Genomic DNA, 19,481 nt, shown 5'->3' on the forward strand with positions numbered 1-19,481 from the left:
AAATTAACAAGTCAGGGAACGACAGATGTTGGCGGGGATGTGGAGAAAGGGGAACCCTCCTACACTGTTGGTGGGAATGCAAGCTGGTGCAACCCCTCTGGAAAACAGTATGGAGGTTCCTCAAACAGTTGAAATTAGAGCTACCATTCGATCCAGCAATTGCACTACTGGGTATTTACCCCAAAGATACAAATGTAGGGACCCGAAGGGGTACGTGCACCCCAATGTTTATAGCAACAATGTCCACAATAGCCAAACTGTGGAAAGAGCCAAGATGTCCATCGACAGATGAATGGATAAAGAAGAAGTGGTATATATACACAATGGAATATTATGCAGCCATCAAAAGGAATGAGATCTTGCCATTTGCAACGACGTGGATGGAACTGGAGGGTGTTATGCTGAGTGAAATAAGTCAATCAGAGAAAGACATATATCTTATGACCTCACTGATATGAGGAATTCTTAATCTCAGGAAACAAACTGAGGGTTGCTGGAGTGGTGGGGGGTGGGAGGGACGGGGTGGCTGGGTGATAGACATTGGGTAGGGTATGTGCTATGGTGAGCGCTGTGAATTGTGCAAGACTGTTGAATCACAGATCTGTACTTCTGAAACGAATAATGCAACATATGTTAAAAAAAGAAAAAGAAGAAGATAGCAGGAGGGGAAGAATGAAGGGGAGTAAGTCGGAGGGGGAGACGAACCATGAGAGACGATGGACTCTGAAAAACAAACTGAGGGTTCTAGAGGGGAGGGGGGTGGGGGGATGTTAGCCTGGTGATGGGTATTAAAGAGGGCACGTTCTGCATGGAGCACTAGGTGTTATGCACAAACAATGAATCATGGGACACTACATCAAAAACTAATGATGTAATGTATGGTGATTAACATAACAAAAACCAATGATGTGTGGTGATTAACATAACAATAAAAAATAAAAAATAATAATAATTACTCTAAATAGAAATGGACTAAGTTATCCAATCAAAGACATAGAGTGGCTGAATGGATTAAAAACAAGACCCCACTATAAGCTGCTTACAAAATTCTCCCTTCAGCTGTAATGACACACACAGACCTAAAGTGAAGGGATGGAAAAAATATTCCATGCAAATGGAAACCAAAAGAAAGCAGGGGTAGCTATACTTATATAAATAAAATAGACTTTAAGCGAAAGACTGTAATAAAAACAAAGAATGTCATTATATGATGATAAAGAAGTCAATCCAATGAGAGTATACAACATTTGTAAATATCTATGCACCCAACATAGAAGGATCTAAATATATAAAGCAAATATTAAAAGACCTGAAAGGCAAAATAGATAGCAACAAAATAATAGTAGGGGACTTCAGTACCCCACTTTCATCAATGGATAGATCATCAAGACATAGAATCAATTAGAAAACACTGGAGTTAAACTACATGTTAGACCATCAGCACATAACACACATTTACAGGACATTCCTACCAAGAGCAAAAGAATACACATTCTTCTCATGGACACACGGAATGTTCCCCAGGACAGATCATATGTGAGACCACAAAACAAGCCTTAAATTTGAGAAAACTGAAATCATATCAAGCATCTTTTTTAACCACAGTGGTATGAAACTAGAAATTAATTACAAGAAGAGAACTGAAAAATTCACAAATATATGGAGGTTAAACAATATGCTACTGAATAACCAATGGGTCAAAGAAGAAATTAAAAAGAGAAATTTAAAAAATATGTTTGAGACAACAAAACAGAAACACAAATACCAAAATGTATGGGATGTAGAAAAGCACTTCTTTTTTTTATTTTATTATGTTATGTTAATCACCATACATCATTAGTTTTTGATGTAGTGTTCCATGATTCATTGTTTGCATATAACACCCAGTGCTCCACGCAGAGCGTGCCCTCTTTAATACCCATCACCGGGCTAACCCATCCCCCCACCCCCCTCCCCTCTAGAACTCTGTTTGTTTCTCAGAGTCCATCGTCTCTCATGGTTCATCTCCCCCTCCAATTCCCCCCATCCTTCATTTTTCCCTTCCTGCTATCTTCTTTTTTTTTTTCCAGCAGAGTTCCTAGTGATAAATATCTACATTAATAGAATGATCTCAAATAAACAACCTAACTTTATGCCTCAGAAAACTAGAAAAAGAAGAACAAACAACACCCAAAATTAGTAGAAAGAAAGAAGTAACAAAGATCAGAGCAGAAACAAGTGAAATAGATACTTAAAGAACAATAGGGGGGGCGCCTGGGTGACTCAGTCGTTAAGCGTCTGCCTTCGGCTCAGGTCATGGTCCCAGGGTCCTGGGATCGAGCCCCGCATCGGGCTCCCTGCTCAGCGGGAAGCCTGCTTCTCCCTCTCCCGCTCCTCCTGCTTGTGTTCCCTCTCTCGCTGTCTCCCTCTGTCAAATAAATAAATAAAATATCTTTAAAAATAAAAACAATAGGAAAGATCAATGAAATTAAGAAGTAGTTTTCTGAAAACACAAATAGACAAACCTTTAGCAAGACTTAGGAAGAAAAAAAAGACAGGACTCAAATAAAAAATTAGAAATGATAAATGATACCACACAAATAGAATGGATTATCAGAGACTACTATGAAAAATACATGACAACAAATTGGACACTCTAGAAGTAATGGATAAATTCCTAGAAACATACAACCTTCTAAGACTAAATCATGAAGAAATAGAAAATCTGCACAAACTAATTACTAGCAAGGAGATTGAATCAGTAATCAAAAACCTCCCAACAAGGAAACAACCTAAGTATCCATCAATGGATGAATGGATAAGGAAAATGTGGCATATAAATACACAATGGGATATTATTCACTCATAAGAAGGAAAGCAATCCTGCCATTTGCAACAACATGGGTAGACCTTGAGGCATTATGCCAAATAAGTCAAATAAATACTGCATGGTATCACTTATATGTGGAATCTAAAGAAAAATGGTTAAGTCAAACTCATGGAAACAGAGCAGAAAAGTGATTGCCAAGAGCTGGCATGGCGGAATTAGGGACAGGCTGAGAGAAAGGAACAAACTTTCAGCTACAAGAGGAATAAGGTCAGAGGATCAGATGTAAAACGCGGTGACTATAGTTGATAACACTGTACTGTATTATTGAAATTAGCTAAGAAAGTAGAACTTAAATGTTCTCACACACTACCACCCCAACTATGTGAGGTTGTGAGGTGATGGATGTATCAGTAACTACACGGGGGAACCATTTCACAATGAAATATATATATATATATGTATATATATATATATATCAAATCACCATAATATACAGTTTAAATATCTTACAATTTGTCAGTTATACTTCAGTAAATCTGAAATTTAAAAAAAAATATTTAAAGGAAAAAAATGAAGGGTGCTGTGGACTGAATTGTCCCCCAGAAATGCATACGGTTGAAGCCCTAATCTTCATTTTGATGTGATGGTATTTGGAGATGGGGCCTTTGGAAGGCAATTAGGGTTAGATGAGGTCACAAGGGTAGGGTCCTCTCGATGGGATTAGCAGCCTTCTAAGAAGAGGAAGAGAGAGAGAACACTGTATCCCCCACACATACCCCCTGCACCGTGTGAGGACACAGCAGAAGGCAGCTCTGCAAGGCAGGAAGAGAGCCCTCACCAGGGAACCAGATCCACCAGCACCTTGATTTTGTACTTCTGGCCTCCAGAACTCTGAAAACTAAACTCAAGTTGTTTAAGCCATTCAGTATGGTATTTGTTGCAGCAGCCTGTATACTGATATTGAAAGAACTTCAAAATATATCAAGTAAAAAACAACAACAAAAAAGTGTGCAAACATGACAGTATAGATGTAAAAATGATAAAAATAGCTTGTTCAAATCCATGTAGTCTCAGTTGTTTCCATTAACTCTCTACAACTTGGATATCAGCCTCTCTGCATTTAGCAGGAAAAGTTCTCTGCTGCTACAATCATCATCAAGGGAAGAAAAAGAGCCAATTAGTTTTCCGTTCTGTGCAATCAATGATCAGTGCCCGCTTTCTGTGGCCCACACCCAGCTTTATGGCATGATGCCTTTGGCAACTAATTATACTCTAAGGAGCCGAGGCAAAGAGTGAGGAAAAGTTTGCAAAGAAGCAAATTAATGTCATCTCTCAGGGGGTTTTCAGAGCTGAGTATTCTTTTACCTCTTTGAGATCCCCAGGAGCTGTAGGTAAGTAATTAAAGGCATGATTGGAGGCTGTGAGAATGCTGATGATCCAGAGCTTACAGTTCCAGACTCCTCCTGTAACCATACTGTGCACCCAAACCAGGACTCAACACCTCCCTGTACCTCTCTTAGATCCACAAAACAAGACATTTAGAAGTAGCTGGGTTGCCATGCCAATGCAGGAGCACAGAGGCCATTTCTTTCCCATCTACTCCTTCCCCAAACATGTGTCTCTGGAAGGGTGGAGGATACCACCATTTACGGAATCCCTGCCAGGTGCCAGGCACTGTGCTAAGCACTTTATCCATTGGCTTGACAAATATGGCACAGAACATCGGTGCTCACGGATACCCTCAGTTCTCGGCCTCCTGCGTACACAGCTAAATGCTATTTCCCTGTCAGTGGGATGCAGGTGAAAGTGATATATGTCATTTCCACACTTGGCCCATAGAAACCCCCCACACAGTGTCTTCCACTTTCTCTTCCTCATCTGCCAGATAGAAGGTAACACTCTGAATGACCTTAAGAGGTTTGGGTTAAAGGGGATGGAACCTGTACCAGCGTGGGTCCTTGAATGGTACCAGACACATTAAACTGTGGCGTGGCTATTAAGCCACTGAGATCTGGGCCTTGTTTGCTATAACAGCAGTTAGTTTACCCAAGTCATACAATCTATTTCACCATCTTGAAAACACAAATTAAATTACATCTTTTACTTATCCTACTAACGGCTCAAGGCACACCTACCTTGTTAACAGAAGTCCACTATCTGAACCCCATAATGCTGAACCCCATCTCCATCCCAAATTGTCCAAAAATTTCTGAGGAACTCCCAGCCCAAAGGACTCCTGTTGCCAAAGACCACGTGGGAAAAGAGGAATTAAAAATCTGACTAGGCACAGTCTTTGGTCATTGCCATGTGATTGGTCCTGTGTAATCTGATGGATATGGGTCTACTGCCCAGGTCTAGACCTCTCTCATGTCATGGTTACACTCCATATGTGAGCCCCAAGGTCATAGTTCTGTTTGTCCACTCTCACACGCTCAGCTATTGCTCCCCAAAACACAACAGTCCAGTATGGCTGGATCCAGAGGGGTTTCCAGCCCCAGGAACATGCTGTACCAAATCAAGCCTCCCACACAAACCCCGGTGCTGAAGCCTACAATCACCAACACTGGTCCCTCTTTCCCTCTTGGAGGCTCCCTTTTGAGGCTTTTAATATTCATTTATGCTGATGGAACATGGTCAATGTTACCACGAACCAGCAAAATAGGTTTCCTTCATTGCATATCTTAGAGACCAAAAGTTGGGGGGTTTGGCCCTTCCTTCCCAGAAAGCCCCTTGCTCTGTACGAAAACTGTGCATACCAAGGGGAGGCACTTTTTACTCCACCTCAGGAAAAACATCATAATAATAGGTCCCCACACTTACTATATCGGCTATACTAAGCAGGGCGCTTAATTAACTTCTCAGAATAAAGACATCTACTCCAAAGAAAATTCCTGCTTCTGCCTATATAGAGAAGCAGCTAGCAGTTAATCTTGAATTTTGTACATAGAATCTCATTTAAAGCTATGAGTAAATGCTATCATATTACACAGCACTATGAGTAAATGCTATTATTCTCACAAAGAACTAGAGGTTCAAAGAAGGGAAGTGGCTTGTCTGCAGAATCACAGCTAGTAGGTGGTCAGCTAGGCCCCAAATCGTGTTTATCTGACTCCAAAGCTTAAAGCAATTGCTGAGGATCGGGAACCTGGGAGTGGCTTAGCTGGACGGTCTGGCTCAAGGTCTCTCCCAGGAGGCTTACAGTCAGGCTGTAAGCCAGGGCTGCAATCATCTGAAAGCTTGAGTGCAGCTGGACGCTCTGCTTCCAGACCACCTGGCTGTTGGCAAGAGGTTCAGTTCCTCACCACGTGAGCCCGTCATAGGGTTGCTCCTGAGAGAACAAGAGAAGCAGCAGAGACGTTTATGACCTAATCAGAGAGGCAACATACCATCACTTCTGCTGCATTCTACGGGTCACACAGACCAACCCTGGTACACCGCAGAAGGGGCCCGCAGCAGTTTGGGTACCAGAAAACAACGATCATTGGGGGCCATCTTGGTTAGAGACCACGCGGGATTCTTTCCACTCTTTTTCTTATCTAAATTTCATAAATTTTTTTAAATAAAGATTTTATTTATTTGTCAGAGAGAAAGAGAGCACAAGCAGGGGGAGGGGAGGAGGGAGAAGCAGACTCCCCACCGAGCAAGGAGCTCCATGCGGGACTCAATCCCACGACCCTGGAATCATGACCTGAGCCGAAGGCAGATGCTAAGCCACGAAGGGGCCCCTAAATTTCCTAATTTTTTACCATGAACATACTGTATACTAAGTTATAAAGAATAAAGCTACTGATTGCTGGCAAGGATACTCTTCAACCCTGTTGTTCCTTTTCCAATCCTATTTTCCTCCATTGCCTTCTCAACAGTGTAACCAAGGATTGCTTCCCCGGCCCAGTCCTCTGGCACCATCTAGTGGCCACATTCGAAATGGCTGCCCCTGCCAACGTTATTCAACTTTTGGATCCGCGGGTCTACCTACCTTCAGGAAAAGTGACTTTGATAGTTCATAAAGCCTCATGTTTTTCCTCAGAAGTCCCAGAGAGCTTCCAGTCCAGTCCCAAAGGGAGCTGTGAAACCCCAGAAGGGACAGATGGGCTGTGAGAACTTTTGAGAGCAGGGATTAAACCTGTCTCCTCCTCTACTCCCCAGATGCCAACTAGCCCTCCACCCTGGCCAACCAACATTCAGCCAGGAGCACGAAGGTCCCTTGTTTCCTCCAGCTTTACAACTCAGAACCTAACTTCCAAAAACTTAACTTTCTCTCTTAACAAACTGCTAGCAGCTGGAGGTAGGTGCTTAAAAAACAGCCCTGGGCTCACATGCATTTTAGAGAACTTTGTAAAACTTGACAAATATATTTTAAAATATGCTATAGCTTATTTTTCTCATCAAGGAGAAAAGAATATTAGGTTTTAATTACTTGAGTAGCCATTGAGAGAAATTAAAAAATTTAGGTGAGTAAAAATAAAAATAAAACCACTCATAGTCCCACCATTACATTATTCTGGAGTTGTCTTTCTTCTATGCATTTATCTACTTTTTAAATGGAATTATTCCCTACTTACGGTTCTATAAATTGCTTTTCTCAAAGTTTACATGTTAGAAGAGCACAGGTGATTATCTGATGTTTATTTCCAATGATACCTCAGTTTCTTGGCTATACCTGAGTAATCTTTACCAAACTAAGTGCTAGAAGCAGAAAACACTTAAATGTGGGAACATTTTTGCATTTTAGCATGGTTTTTTAAAAAGTCAGGGACAGAATATGAAGGTTTCTTGCATCCTCCTGCTCACCCAGACCAACAGGTTATGCAGAAACGTTCTGGGACAACTTTGGCCTGAACCAAGGCAGGAAGACTATGGGTGCATTGCCCCACCCAGAGTTGTCTCCAAGCAGAAAGCCTAGGAGGGCTAACTCTATCATAACCTTTAGTGAAGGCCTCTAGAATAGAGTTGTAGGCAAATCCTGACTGTTTTCTCTGGTGTGATAGATACCTCTGGGGTTCTGTTTATAATTGCCTGGTTAAGAAATGGACCATTTTGGGCTCCTGGGTGGCTCAGTCGTTAAGCGTCTGCCTTCGGCTCAGGTCATGATCCCAGGGTCCTGGGATGGAGACCCGCATCAGGCTCCCTGCTCAGCGGGAAGCCTGCTTCTCCCTCTCCCACTCCCCCTGCTTGTGTTCCCTCTATCGCTGTCTCTCTCTCTCTGTCAAATAAATAAATAAAATCTAAAAAAAAAAAATGGACAATTTAAGGTGATGAGTACTAAAGAGTGCACTTGTGATGAGCAAGGGTGATGTATGGATTACTATATTGTACACCTGAAACTAACATAACACTGTATGTTAACTAACTGGAATTACCATGAGAGACTACGGACTTCGAGAAACAAACTGAGGGTTCTAGAGGGGAGGGGGGTGGGGGGATGGGCTAGCCTGGTGATGGGTATTAAGGAGGGCACATACTGCGTGGAGCACTGGGTGTTATATGCAAACAATGAATCATGGAACACTACATCACAAACTAATGATGTATGGTGATATGGTGATTAACATAATAAAATTTTTAAAAAATTAAAACAAGAAAAAAAAGAAATTGACTATTTTGAACGAAATCATCTACTCTTGAAAGAGATGACTAAGAACCAAGCCTGGAAGTTGACTCAAATCCCAGCTCCACCATTTACTAGCTGCGAGGCTGTTTTCGTTATTGCCACAAAAATGCTATATAATAGGAGTGCCTGGGCGACTCAGTCGGTTAAGCGTCCAACTCTTGCTTTTGACTCAGGCTGTGATCTCCGGATCCTGGGATGGAGCCCCACTCGGGCCCCGAGCTCAGCACAGAGTCCATCTCCCTCTGCTCCTACCCCACTCCCTCTTTCCCTCTGTCTCTCAAATAAATATTTTTTTAAAATGCTACGTCACAAATGATCCCAAAGTCATAGATTCTCATGAAGTAAATCATTCCCATGGATGTGTAGGCCAGCTACGGACCACGGAACATAGGCAGGGCTGGACCAGGTGTCTCTGCTCCCAGGTGGAGCCCCGGTGGGCTTGGCTAGGGCTGCGCTGCTCCTCACGTATTCGTTCCAGGGCTCATGTTTAGAGGGCAGCACCTGCCCAGGGGAGGTTCTTTCCATAGCAATGGTTGAAGCACCAGAGAGTGAACAAAACCAAGTGAAGTGTCTTATGATCTAGGTTTGGGACTAGTACTGTCACTTCTGCCCATATGCATGGGCCAAAAAAAATCATCTGGCCTCATCCTGAGTCAAAGACAAGGGAGAGGGGTGGATTGGCCCACCACCATCCTGTATGAAGCCCAAGACAATCACTTGCCTAGCCCTCTGGCTTCATATTGTGCTCCTAGCTCCCTTGTCAGCGAGGCTCCAGAGACCACAGTCTCCCGACCCCTCTTCAAAGCGCCAAATGCACTCCTGCCTCAGGGCCTTGGCACACCCTGCCACTCCCTCCGATCCTTTCTCATTCAAGATGCAATGTGTCAGCCGGCAGGTTTAATTCCTTTTAAATTTCCTGTCTCTCCAATAGGCCCTAAAATCCCACCAGGGCAATGATCATGCCTGTTCTGTTCACAAATGTATATACCCAGGGCCCACTGCCACCCCATAGATGACCAATACAAATTTAAGTTTATAAATGAATAGCTACCACTTATTGGATATTTCTTGTATCCCAGGCACTATGCTGAGTGTCACAGCAACAAAATTATAACCACACTCATGTGCAAAAAATTGAAACGTCATCTCTTTTCTTACCGAACTTACCTTCAAGCCCCCTCTTTGCCGAATGGCAGAGTCTGAAACATAAGGGTAGGCCCGGAAACTTCCCAGTCGAAGGTGTGATGGCCAGATGACATTTGGCTCAAGACACCCTTGGGAAGATGCCCTCGTAGGGGCCTGAGTCTTTATACTTCCTCAGCTTTAACAAGAAGACATCAACTCACACCGACCTCTGCTCAGGCATGAGCGCTGTGTTTGGAGCAAGCCCCAGATACTCGACTCTGGACACTCCAGGCAAACTTCAGCTTTCTGCCACCTGATGCTTCTCAAAAGCAGGAAGGTCTGTGACTTCCACTCAGTCATTTGGGGAGGGCAAGAGCTAAAGCTCAGGGCTCCAAACTGGGACCTGCACAATTCTTTAGCCCAACATACATCCATCTGGAAGCATCTTTTTTTAAAGGCAAAATACTTTCTAGCTTCAACCAGGAATAATTAAATTGCAATATGCTCCAGATCTGTGTTTTTTGCCTAATGAGAAAAGTAAGTACAGCTGTGGCCTTGGGCAGACCTGGACACACCAGCGGTACTACGCCTGGAAGACTGACCTTTGTTCATGCTGCAGTTCACAGTAAACAGCTCAGGAATGTGCTGGAACTGTTACTGGTTATGTTGCACTTGACAAGCAGGCCGGTGTTTAGCGGTAGTCTCCAGATAGTTGGGAGAGGTGAGGAGGATGGGGGGTGAGGGAGAGACAGAGCACATCATGGGCAAGACAAGGTCCTGGAAGAACCCCAACCCCCCGTCAGTACCAACAATTGCTGAGAACCTCATGGGATCTAGTGGGGATTGGTGGGGGTGGGCCCTGTCTCCCACTGCAAGGGCTGTATGTGCCCCATTCTGTGTGGTAAATTCTACCCCTGACTCACATTCACAGGACTTCAGTCCCATTTACCTGCCAAGTGTCTGGCAGGACCCTTCCTTCCAGCCCATGTGATGCCATGTGACCACCATGCAGTTTCCATCCAGAGAAGACAGTGAAGGTAAGTTATGTGCCTGTGTATGCATGTGGTTATTTTTTTTTTTAAGATTTTATTTGTCAGAGAGAGAGAGAGAGAGCAAGCAGCGGGAGTGGGAGAGGGAGAAGCAGGCTTCCCGCCGAGCAGGGAGCCCGATGCGGGGCTCGATCCCAGGACCCTGGGACCATGACCTGAGCCGAAGGCAGACACTTAACGAATGAGCCACCCAGGCGCCCCATGCATGTGGTTACTTATGTGTGTCTGGAGTGAGACAGCTTCAGGCCACCACACAGAGTCCTGGAGCTCTTCCCTTCCAGGCTCATCCACCGCCGCCAGGTGCGCTCACTCTCCCGTGCTGGCACTCCAGCCTCCCTGACACTTTCCCCAGGTAAACGCCTGTGCTTTCACGCCCCAACCACCCCCATCGCCGCCTGCGAAAATTCCGAAAATTCCACTGAAGACTCAGCTCAGAAACCAGCACCCGTCATTCCCCTGGAATCCCTCTTACTTGTGCCCTTAAACCTGCTCTGGCATTTCCGTGAGTTCCCCTTTGTGTTTGCGGCACACAGGCCCCGCTCCTCCTTACGGGAGGACTTCTGCGTACGTTCATCTTTCTCCCACTGGTGGGCCTGCCGCGTGTGCACCGAGGCTTTCTGAGCAGTCTCTGTCCTCCCCACAAGCAGGAGCGCGCGGCGAGCGCGTGGCATGAAGCCCTTCTCCTCGGCACAGGTGTGTGCAGGGCTTATCGTGTGAAAGCTACGAGTTGGTGCATCAGGGCATGAATGCTGTTTTCTATTTTACCACCTAACACACTAAAGATTTTATTTACTTCTGTTATTGGTCTGTTTCCCCCATCAGAATATCAGCTTCATGAGGGCAAAGCTTTTTGTCCCTTTTGTTCATGGTGGAACCCTCAGGCATTGAGATAGAGTGGCAGGTGCATGGTAGACACCGGAAATAAAAACTGCCCAAACTGCTACAGTATCCCAGCAATTCTGGGATTCCCCAAATCAATCACCAAAAAATCCTCTATTTTTTTTTTTTTTAGATTTTATTTGTTTGTTAGAGAGAGCGAGCGAGAGAGAGTGAGCAAAGGTACAAGCAGGGGGAGCTGCAGGCAGAGGGAGAAGCAGGCTCCCTGCTGAGCAAGAAGCCTGATGCGGGACTCGATCCCAGGACCCTGGGATCATGACCTGAGCCGAAGGCAGACGCTTAACGACTGAGCCACCCAGGTGTCCCCCAAAAAATCCTCTAAAACTCCTGGGGACTTGCCTACGGCGTAAGTGCTACCACCAAGTAGCGGAAGTGGGGTGTCTGTCCATCTGTCGACCCAGGTGTCTGACCCGCCGAGTGCATACACAGCCACATCTTAGAAGCACACTCACTTCTTCCAAGTCTCCTCTTCACGTAGTCTCCCTGGATGTGTGTTTTGGGCTGAATTACGTCTCCCCAAAGTTCTTATGTTAAACTCCTAACCCCAGTACCTCAGAATGTATTTGGAGATATGGTCTTTAAAGAGGTGAGTACAGTAAACATTAAGTCATTCGGGGGGTGGGGGGTGGGGGGCACACCTTAATCCTTTATAACTGGTATCCAGATAAAAAGAGATTAGGACCCAGAGCCACACAGAGGAAGACCGTGTGAGGACAAAGGGAGATGGTAGCCATCTGCAAACCAAGGAGAGAGGCCTCAGAAGAAACCAGCCTGCCAGCACCTTGAGCTTGGACTTCAGGCCTCCAAAACTGTGAGAGAGTAAGGTTCTGTTGTTTCAGCTTCCTGGTCTGTGGCACTTTGTTGTGGCAGCCCCGCAAACAAAGCCAAGGTAGAAAATCCAAAAGGGACATGCTGTTGTTAAAGATGCCCCAGTTACACGCCGGCCAGGACACTGCTTCGTAAATGAAATGGTGTCCATAAAGTAAAAAGTGAGGGGAGAAAAGAAACAAAGGCACAGTGTGTTGACATTTTTTATATTTGGTATTTGTGAGTCTTTTTAAAAAAATTTTTTTCAGGCCATTTTTTTCCTTAAAAAAAAAAAAAGCAACCAACAGCAATACTCTGTACAAGTATAACAAACATTAGAAATATGCATCATTCCAAAATAGTTACAAGAAAATTACAGTTTTAGAGTCCATATCAACACATCCTGTTCATATGTGCCCCCAAGGGAAAAAAAAGCTACAGTATGTCGAACACTTGACGGCTACACAGTCTGAAAACTCAGAACTTGGACTTTTGAGGCAAATCAACATCAGTCGCCAAGACTCGTTTAGTTCAATAAGCACAACCCAGCACTGCAAAAGAAAACCAGGTTTTTTCATCTCAGATGAAAAGCAAACATGGATCAGCTGCATATTTGGCCCCCACCCCCCAGGAGCCTCTGACTCGATGAAGCCCAAATCCAGTGCAGTCAAATGTGCCAAAGTCCAGCCAGAGGTCACTACGTGCCCACGGGGAACAGACCCCCAAATGTCATTTTCCACTGGTCCCTGTGTCACCAGGTTTACCTTTGGAGGCAAACGCCCTTGCTCTTGGGAGAAGGTAGCAATGACCCAAATCCCCCAAACCAACTGACCATCAATCTTTCACGGGTAACTCATCCCACCCTTGCTGTTCTTCTGTGTGCAACTGGCAAATACTAAAGCAGGGATGATCACACCATCTCTGTGATTCCACTGGACTCCACAAATTTTAGTTCACTGTTCCTGGGAGGCTTTGGGACAGGAGCTCAAAAGCACCTTCTCTTTCCTATGGCCAACCCCCAGCCCATGTGTCCTTTATATTTACACAATTATCTTCCCTTTTCAATCACTGTGCTATAAATACCCTCACCACCCCCAGCGGCCCCAAATCCAGCCCTCTTTAGGATGCAGAGAAGCTTCGTGACCTTCGTCTGACCTGCCAGGTGGAATCCAGACCTGTCCACCACAAGCCTTCTTCCCAGGATTGGGAGTGACATCTAAGAGTGGCTTGCTAGGGCTGCTGCCCATATCCCAAACCCGTTATCAGGCAGAGGGAGGAGGGTTTCTGGTTTTTTGTGTGTGTTTTTATACAATAGGTTTACAATTACTGTTGCTTTAACCTTTTAAAGGAATTTTTAGAGCCAAGTCCTTCCCTCTGATTTCTCCATGGCAGGGATGTAGGCAGGGCTGGGCAGAGCATCTCTGTTGGACTTGACAACCTACACACCCAACCCACTGACTTCCTGACAACTGAAGTGGAGAGCGGTATGGCCCAGAGAACTTCTGCCCGGGGCAGGGGCCTCTCGATGCAGTCAGGGAACTCTCCGAGATCTGCGTGCATCAAGGGACAGACCAGTGTGAAGGTTTGGAAGCCATCCACCCAAACCTGGCATCACTCAGCAGCGCGGCCTCCCTGATGCAGACCTCAAGAGCTGAAGGCCCCTCTGAAGTTGAGTCCAGAGGGCCCGCCCAGGCCTGCACCACCCATTCCTTTAAGGGCCCGAGGCTGAATGAACTGCTTGCCATGAAAGAGAGCAAAGGATTCGGCAAAAAGTGCAATTTCTCCGTGGGAAGGAAGTTCTCCCCAGACACGACACTGTCACCACCTCTCCTTTTAATCCTTTCAGTACCTCAAAGGGGAAAGGGAGACAAAAGACGTAGAAGCGCTAAACCTCCGAACTGAATCAAGGGCTTTTGGTTGTGGTTCACCCTTCATAACCCACCAGCATGTCCAGTCAGCTCTCAAAGTGCCAACAGAGTGAGGAACACGGCAGGGTCAGGAGACGGGCTCCCCCAGGTCAACGGTGACCAGGGCACTCAGAGAAGACCCCGCTCCCGTTTTCACTCGGACACAATGGTCCTAAGTTTACAGCAGGATTTATTACTGTGGAAAATGGCCACAGGATTCCAGGGACTTGGTAATTCCTTCATAAGACCTTATACACTTCATTGCCTATAGGAGGATAAACACAAAACTTCTTCAAAATATAACCTGAGCCACAATATAAAATAAAAAGAAACAAATCCTTTCATGTTAATGCCTTGAGAAGTTTACAGATTATGTACCAATAAAATAAATCCACGTACATTCTGAAATTCTTGGTGGATACAACACCTGAAGCAAAAAAAAAAAAAAAAAAAAAAAAAATTAATCTACATTAAAAAAAATCAAAGTAATTACAGCAGCAGTATAGTGAAAAGATGTTTTAAAAATAATTACATCTTTGATACAAATTCAAACTTTGTACACCTCAATTCAAAGGAATGACTGTTTTAAGAGTTTAGTATATATATATACAGTAGATATGGATGTGTGTCACTGCAGAGAGACTAAAGCCAGTGGACTTTGAGGGAGGAGGGATTAATCAGACACTGTTTTCACACTGAAGTGTTCACAGATTGCCACGCTTTTAAACACACACACACACACACACATATACACGGACACATGGACACACATAAAATGCCAACCTGAGTAAAACATTACTAAAAACCTAGAGCATCATGAATCACTAAGTCACATATTGCACCTTTAAATAATCCTTCTTACCAAATACAGAAACAAGAAAAGGGATAAAACAGGGACAAGAAAAAGGAGATTATGTCACTGTAGGGTTCCTCTGCTTCCCTCCCCGCCCCCCAGAAATTCTCAAGGTGATACCTGGTTTCCACTCTCACTCAACCAATGGGCTGCAAATGTGGCCAACAGAAGTGTCTTTGGGGAAAAGGGAAAGGAAAAGGGAAGAAAGAAGAGAGCACGAAACGGGAGAGGAGAAGTGGAGGGGGAGGGGGAGGCCTCCTCTAGTCAAATGAGAACAGGAATGTTACTGAGAAGGCTGAATCTTGGATACTAAACTACTGTTTAAATATTCCGTATATTCCAATTATGAGATTCAATACAAAAATAGAGATATCTACTGAGTTTTGCCTGTGGAAGCATAATTCAGAAAAGGCACATGTTCAAATAGAAAACCCAGGCAGAAGAGGCACCACGTACCCCTCCCTACATGATAATCATCCACAATTATGTATTTTCCATCAGCTAGATTCCGAGATACAGTAGGTAAAAATAGACCTCTGATACTTAAAATATATTCAACCCAACACAATCCTGGCTTTAGCATGTGAATCATATAAAATAGTCTTTTTTTTAAAAAGAATCTGTTTTGAAAAAGAAAAAAAAATCATAGCTCACTTTTCCTGGTGTTCCATAATTCTCTAGAAAAAAAAAAAAAAAAAAACCAAAACACAAAAAGTGAACTCATCCCATTGGTGATCAGAAATGTCGTTGATTAGCTCACCACCCATCCACAGCCACTGACAGCCCCAACTTCTCATCTGTCATGTTGCACGTGAGCAGCCTCACACCCTCAAATTAGTTCTAACAAAACAGAACAAAGAATTAAGATATTAGACATATGAAAACATGTCCACATCGGGGCATTTTCCTTTGCTGTGGGTGTGACGGTCTGGGTAACTCCAGAAATGTCTGACTTTGGAATTAGGCGATATAACCATTTGTCTTTCCAAACGCAGTCATGGGTGCAAGGTTTTCATAGATTGTCATTGCGGTTGTGTTCTGGTAGATGAGATCTACTTTTGAGTCCTTCTGGGACCTGATAATATCCAAAACACACTGGTTGAGGAAAACATACTGGTCCTGTAGAAGAGTAAAAGGAGAAAGCAAATGAGCAGCGGTCCCAGAGATTATTAGCACCCAAGGCTATTTTCAGAGTACCGCCACTCCCCCAAATCCACCGACCCCCCAGTGAACGGTTCAAGTTCACGTTTATCTAGAGGCCGCCACATTCTGGTGAAATCTGAAACCACAGAGAGCAAGATTCTCATCATCAATCATTCTTTTTTTTTTAAAGACTTTATTTATTTATTTGAGAGAGAGAGAGAATGAGAGAGAGAAAGCACATGAGAGGGGGGAGGGTCAGAGGGAGAAGCAGACTTCCCGCTGGGCAGGGAGCCCGACGCGGGACTCGATCCCGGGACTCCAGAATCATGACCTGAGCCGAAGGCAGTCACTCAACCAACTGAGCCACCCAGGCGCCTGTCATCAATCATTCTTAACCAGAGGGACACGCTCCCCAAACCTCCCCTCCCCAAGGAGGAGCCCCAGAATCTTGGGAAAGAGCAAAGAATGAATGTGGAGGAAATAATGCACATGTATATTTCAAACAAGAAAAAGTCCAACAAGAATTACTTGGTCAGCGAGCATGTGCAGTATAAGGAGTAAATTGTGATTCTCAACAGAGGGGATGGGTTAAGGGGGCTAAGCAGGGTAGAGTTAGGTGCGGACAACCCTCAGGCAAGCTTGTCGGAATCTGCAGGTAGCCACTTAAAAAGAGGAAGAGGAAGAAGAGGTATATGCTGACAGAAAGTATCCATGATGCTTTAAGAGAAAAAAAAAATCACAGTGCAGCATTACATATAAAACAGGATCCAATTTTTTAAAAATACTCTGTGTTAATATCTAAAATATATAAAGAACCTATACAATTCAACATCAAAAAGAAAAAACAATCTGATTAGAAATTGGGCAGAGGACCTGAATAGACATTTTTCCAAAGAAGATACACAGACGGCCAACAGACACATGAAAAGATGCTCAATATCACTCATCATCAGGGAAATGCAAATCAAAACCACAACAAGACATCACCTCTCACCTGTCAGAATGGCAGGAAAAGAAAAGACAAAAAACAACAAGTGTTGGCAAGGATGTGGAGAAAAGGGAACACTCGTGCACTGTTGGTGGGAATGTAAATTGGTGCAGTCACTGTGGAAAACAGTATGGAGTTTCCTCAAAAAAAATTAAAAATAGAAATACCATTATGACCCAGTAATTCCACTACTGGGTATTTACCCAAAGAAAACAAAAACACTAATTGAAAAAGACAGATGCACCTATGTTTATTGCAGTATTATTTACAGTAGCCAATATATGGAAGCAACCTAAGCATCCACTGACAGACGAGTGGATAAAGAAGATGTGGTACAGATCTACAATGGAATATTACTCAGCCATAAAAAAGAATGAAATCTTGCCATTTGCGACAACATGGATGGATCTAAAGGGTATTATGCTAAGTGAAGTAAGTCAGACAGAGAAAGACAAATATCATAAGATTTCACTTAGACGTAGAATCTAAAAATTGAAACAAACAAATGAAAGGCAGAAACAGACCTATAAATACAGAGAACTGATGATCGCCGGGGGGGTGGGGGGGATGGGCAAAATAGGGGAGGGGAGTGGGAGGTACAGGCTTCCAGTTATGGGATGAATAAGCCAAGGGGGTAAAAAGTACAGCATAGAGAATATAATCAATGGTATTGTAATAGCATTGTAGAGTAACAGATGGTAGCTACAGTTGTGGGGAGCACAACTTATCACACAGACTTGCTGAATCACTATGTCGTAACCCTGAAACTAAAGGAACATTGTGTGTCAACTGTACTCAGATTTTTTTTTAAAAAGCACTAGCCATATATATATATACGTATATATATATATATATATATATATACATACATATATATATATATATATATACACACATATACTGTGTGTGTGGCTATTTCCCAATATATTGCCTTTCTACAGATGTACATAAAGAAATCTATAATGAGGGGCGCCTGGGCGGCTCAGTCGTTAAGCGTCTGCCTTCGGCTCAGGTCATGATCCCAGGGTCCTGGGATCGAGCCCCGCATCGGGCTCCCTGCTCGGTAGGGAGCCTGCTTCTCCCTCTGCCTGCCTCTCCCCCTGCTTGTGCTCTCTCAATCTCTGACAAATAAATGAATAAAATCTTTAAAAAAAAAAAAAGGAGAAATATTATTTTTTAAAAAAAGAAACCTATAATGATATATACAAACTGTAAGCATTGGCTACCTCTAGGGAGTAGAACTGGGAGAGAAAAAGTAATAGAGAAAAATATATTCCATATAATCCTGTTTCGTTAGGTGTTGTAAGATGAACAAGTTTACAGGGTCCCTGGGGGGCTCAGTTGGTTAAGCATTTGACTCTTGATTTCAGCTCAGGTCATCATCTCTACCCTGCATGGGGCTCCACGCTGGGGACATGGAGCCTGCTTAAGATTCTCTCTCTGCCCCTCCCCCTGTTCCCGCCAACACCTGCTCACAAACGCATGCTCTCTCTCTCAAAAAATTTTTAAAAAATAAAATACAGAAAGATAAACAAGTTTATATTATTTTCAAACTACAAAAGAAAAGGAACAAGGAAAGAATTTGTAGGCAGGTAGAAGATTTCTGTGTTTCTCAAAAGGGGATAAAAGACTGAGTCCTACTCTACATAATTATACCAGAAAAAAGAAAATCTCTCTCCTGACCAACAAAGAGATGAATTCCACTCTTTCTACCACAACCGTGCCGCTCACCCCAAAGCACACAATGTACCCAGGCCTCCAGAACATTCCCTGCTAGACTCAAAAACATAGCCCATATTCATAGAGTTCTAAATTGGTACGGGGAGACAGCTCGATACAAAATTAATATTCTGCTCTCATCCCAGTCAAGGCGCATTCACCCCTACAGCATCGAGGAAGGCTATTTCCCAATATATTGTTGAGAACATGACTTGAAAACAATGTTTATCAGGAACATTTCAGGGAAAGCCGAATCCAACAGTCTTACCCAACTGACACTGTACATATTAAGCATTCATCGTCTCAATTGGCCGGCCAGCCCCTATAGCTATGATAACTGACGTGGTGTCATATTTGCTTGGCTGGGTGAGGATACACAGCCTATTCACACAGCAACATTACGCCATTTCATTCACATCGTTAACATCTGATGAGTCCATTCATGAGCTTATTTTAAGGATGGTCAGACCTTCTTAGAAACAAAGCATGATAATACCAGCTTTATGAGTTTAAAACCCAGAAGCCAAAGTTCAGATTATTTGATGAGTTAGTAGCCTCAAGGTAGGGAGTCCT

At 43.7% G+C, this 19,481-nt stretch overlaps 1 protein-coding gene across 1 annotated transcript in view; it reads right to left on the bottom strand.

The window, feature by feature from the left end:
* Nucleotides 1-12,508: 12,508 nt before the first annotated feature.
* PTPRJ (protein tyrosine phosphatase receptor type J) overlaps nt 12,509-19,481 on the bottom strand; it is a 52,343-nt gene continuing 45,370 nt past the window's right edge. The window contains exon 24 of the mRNA XM_025878701.2: nt 12,509-16,177. Within this exon, the coding sequence (XP_025734486.2) occupies nt 16,019-16,177 (159 nt within the window). The 3' untranslated portion in view covers nt 12,509-16,018. The remainder of the gene's footprint in view (nt 16,178-19,481) is intronic.

Source organism: Callorhinus ursinus, unplaced genomic scaffold, assembly GCF_003265705.2.
Source record: "Callorhinus ursinus isolate GAN/ISIS: 27379988/994484 unplaced genomic scaffold, GSC_fseal_2.0 scaffold21, whole genome shotgun sequence".
Lineage (NCBI taxonomy): Eukaryota > Metazoa > Chordata > Mammalia > Carnivora > Otariidae > Callorhinus > Callorhinus ursinus.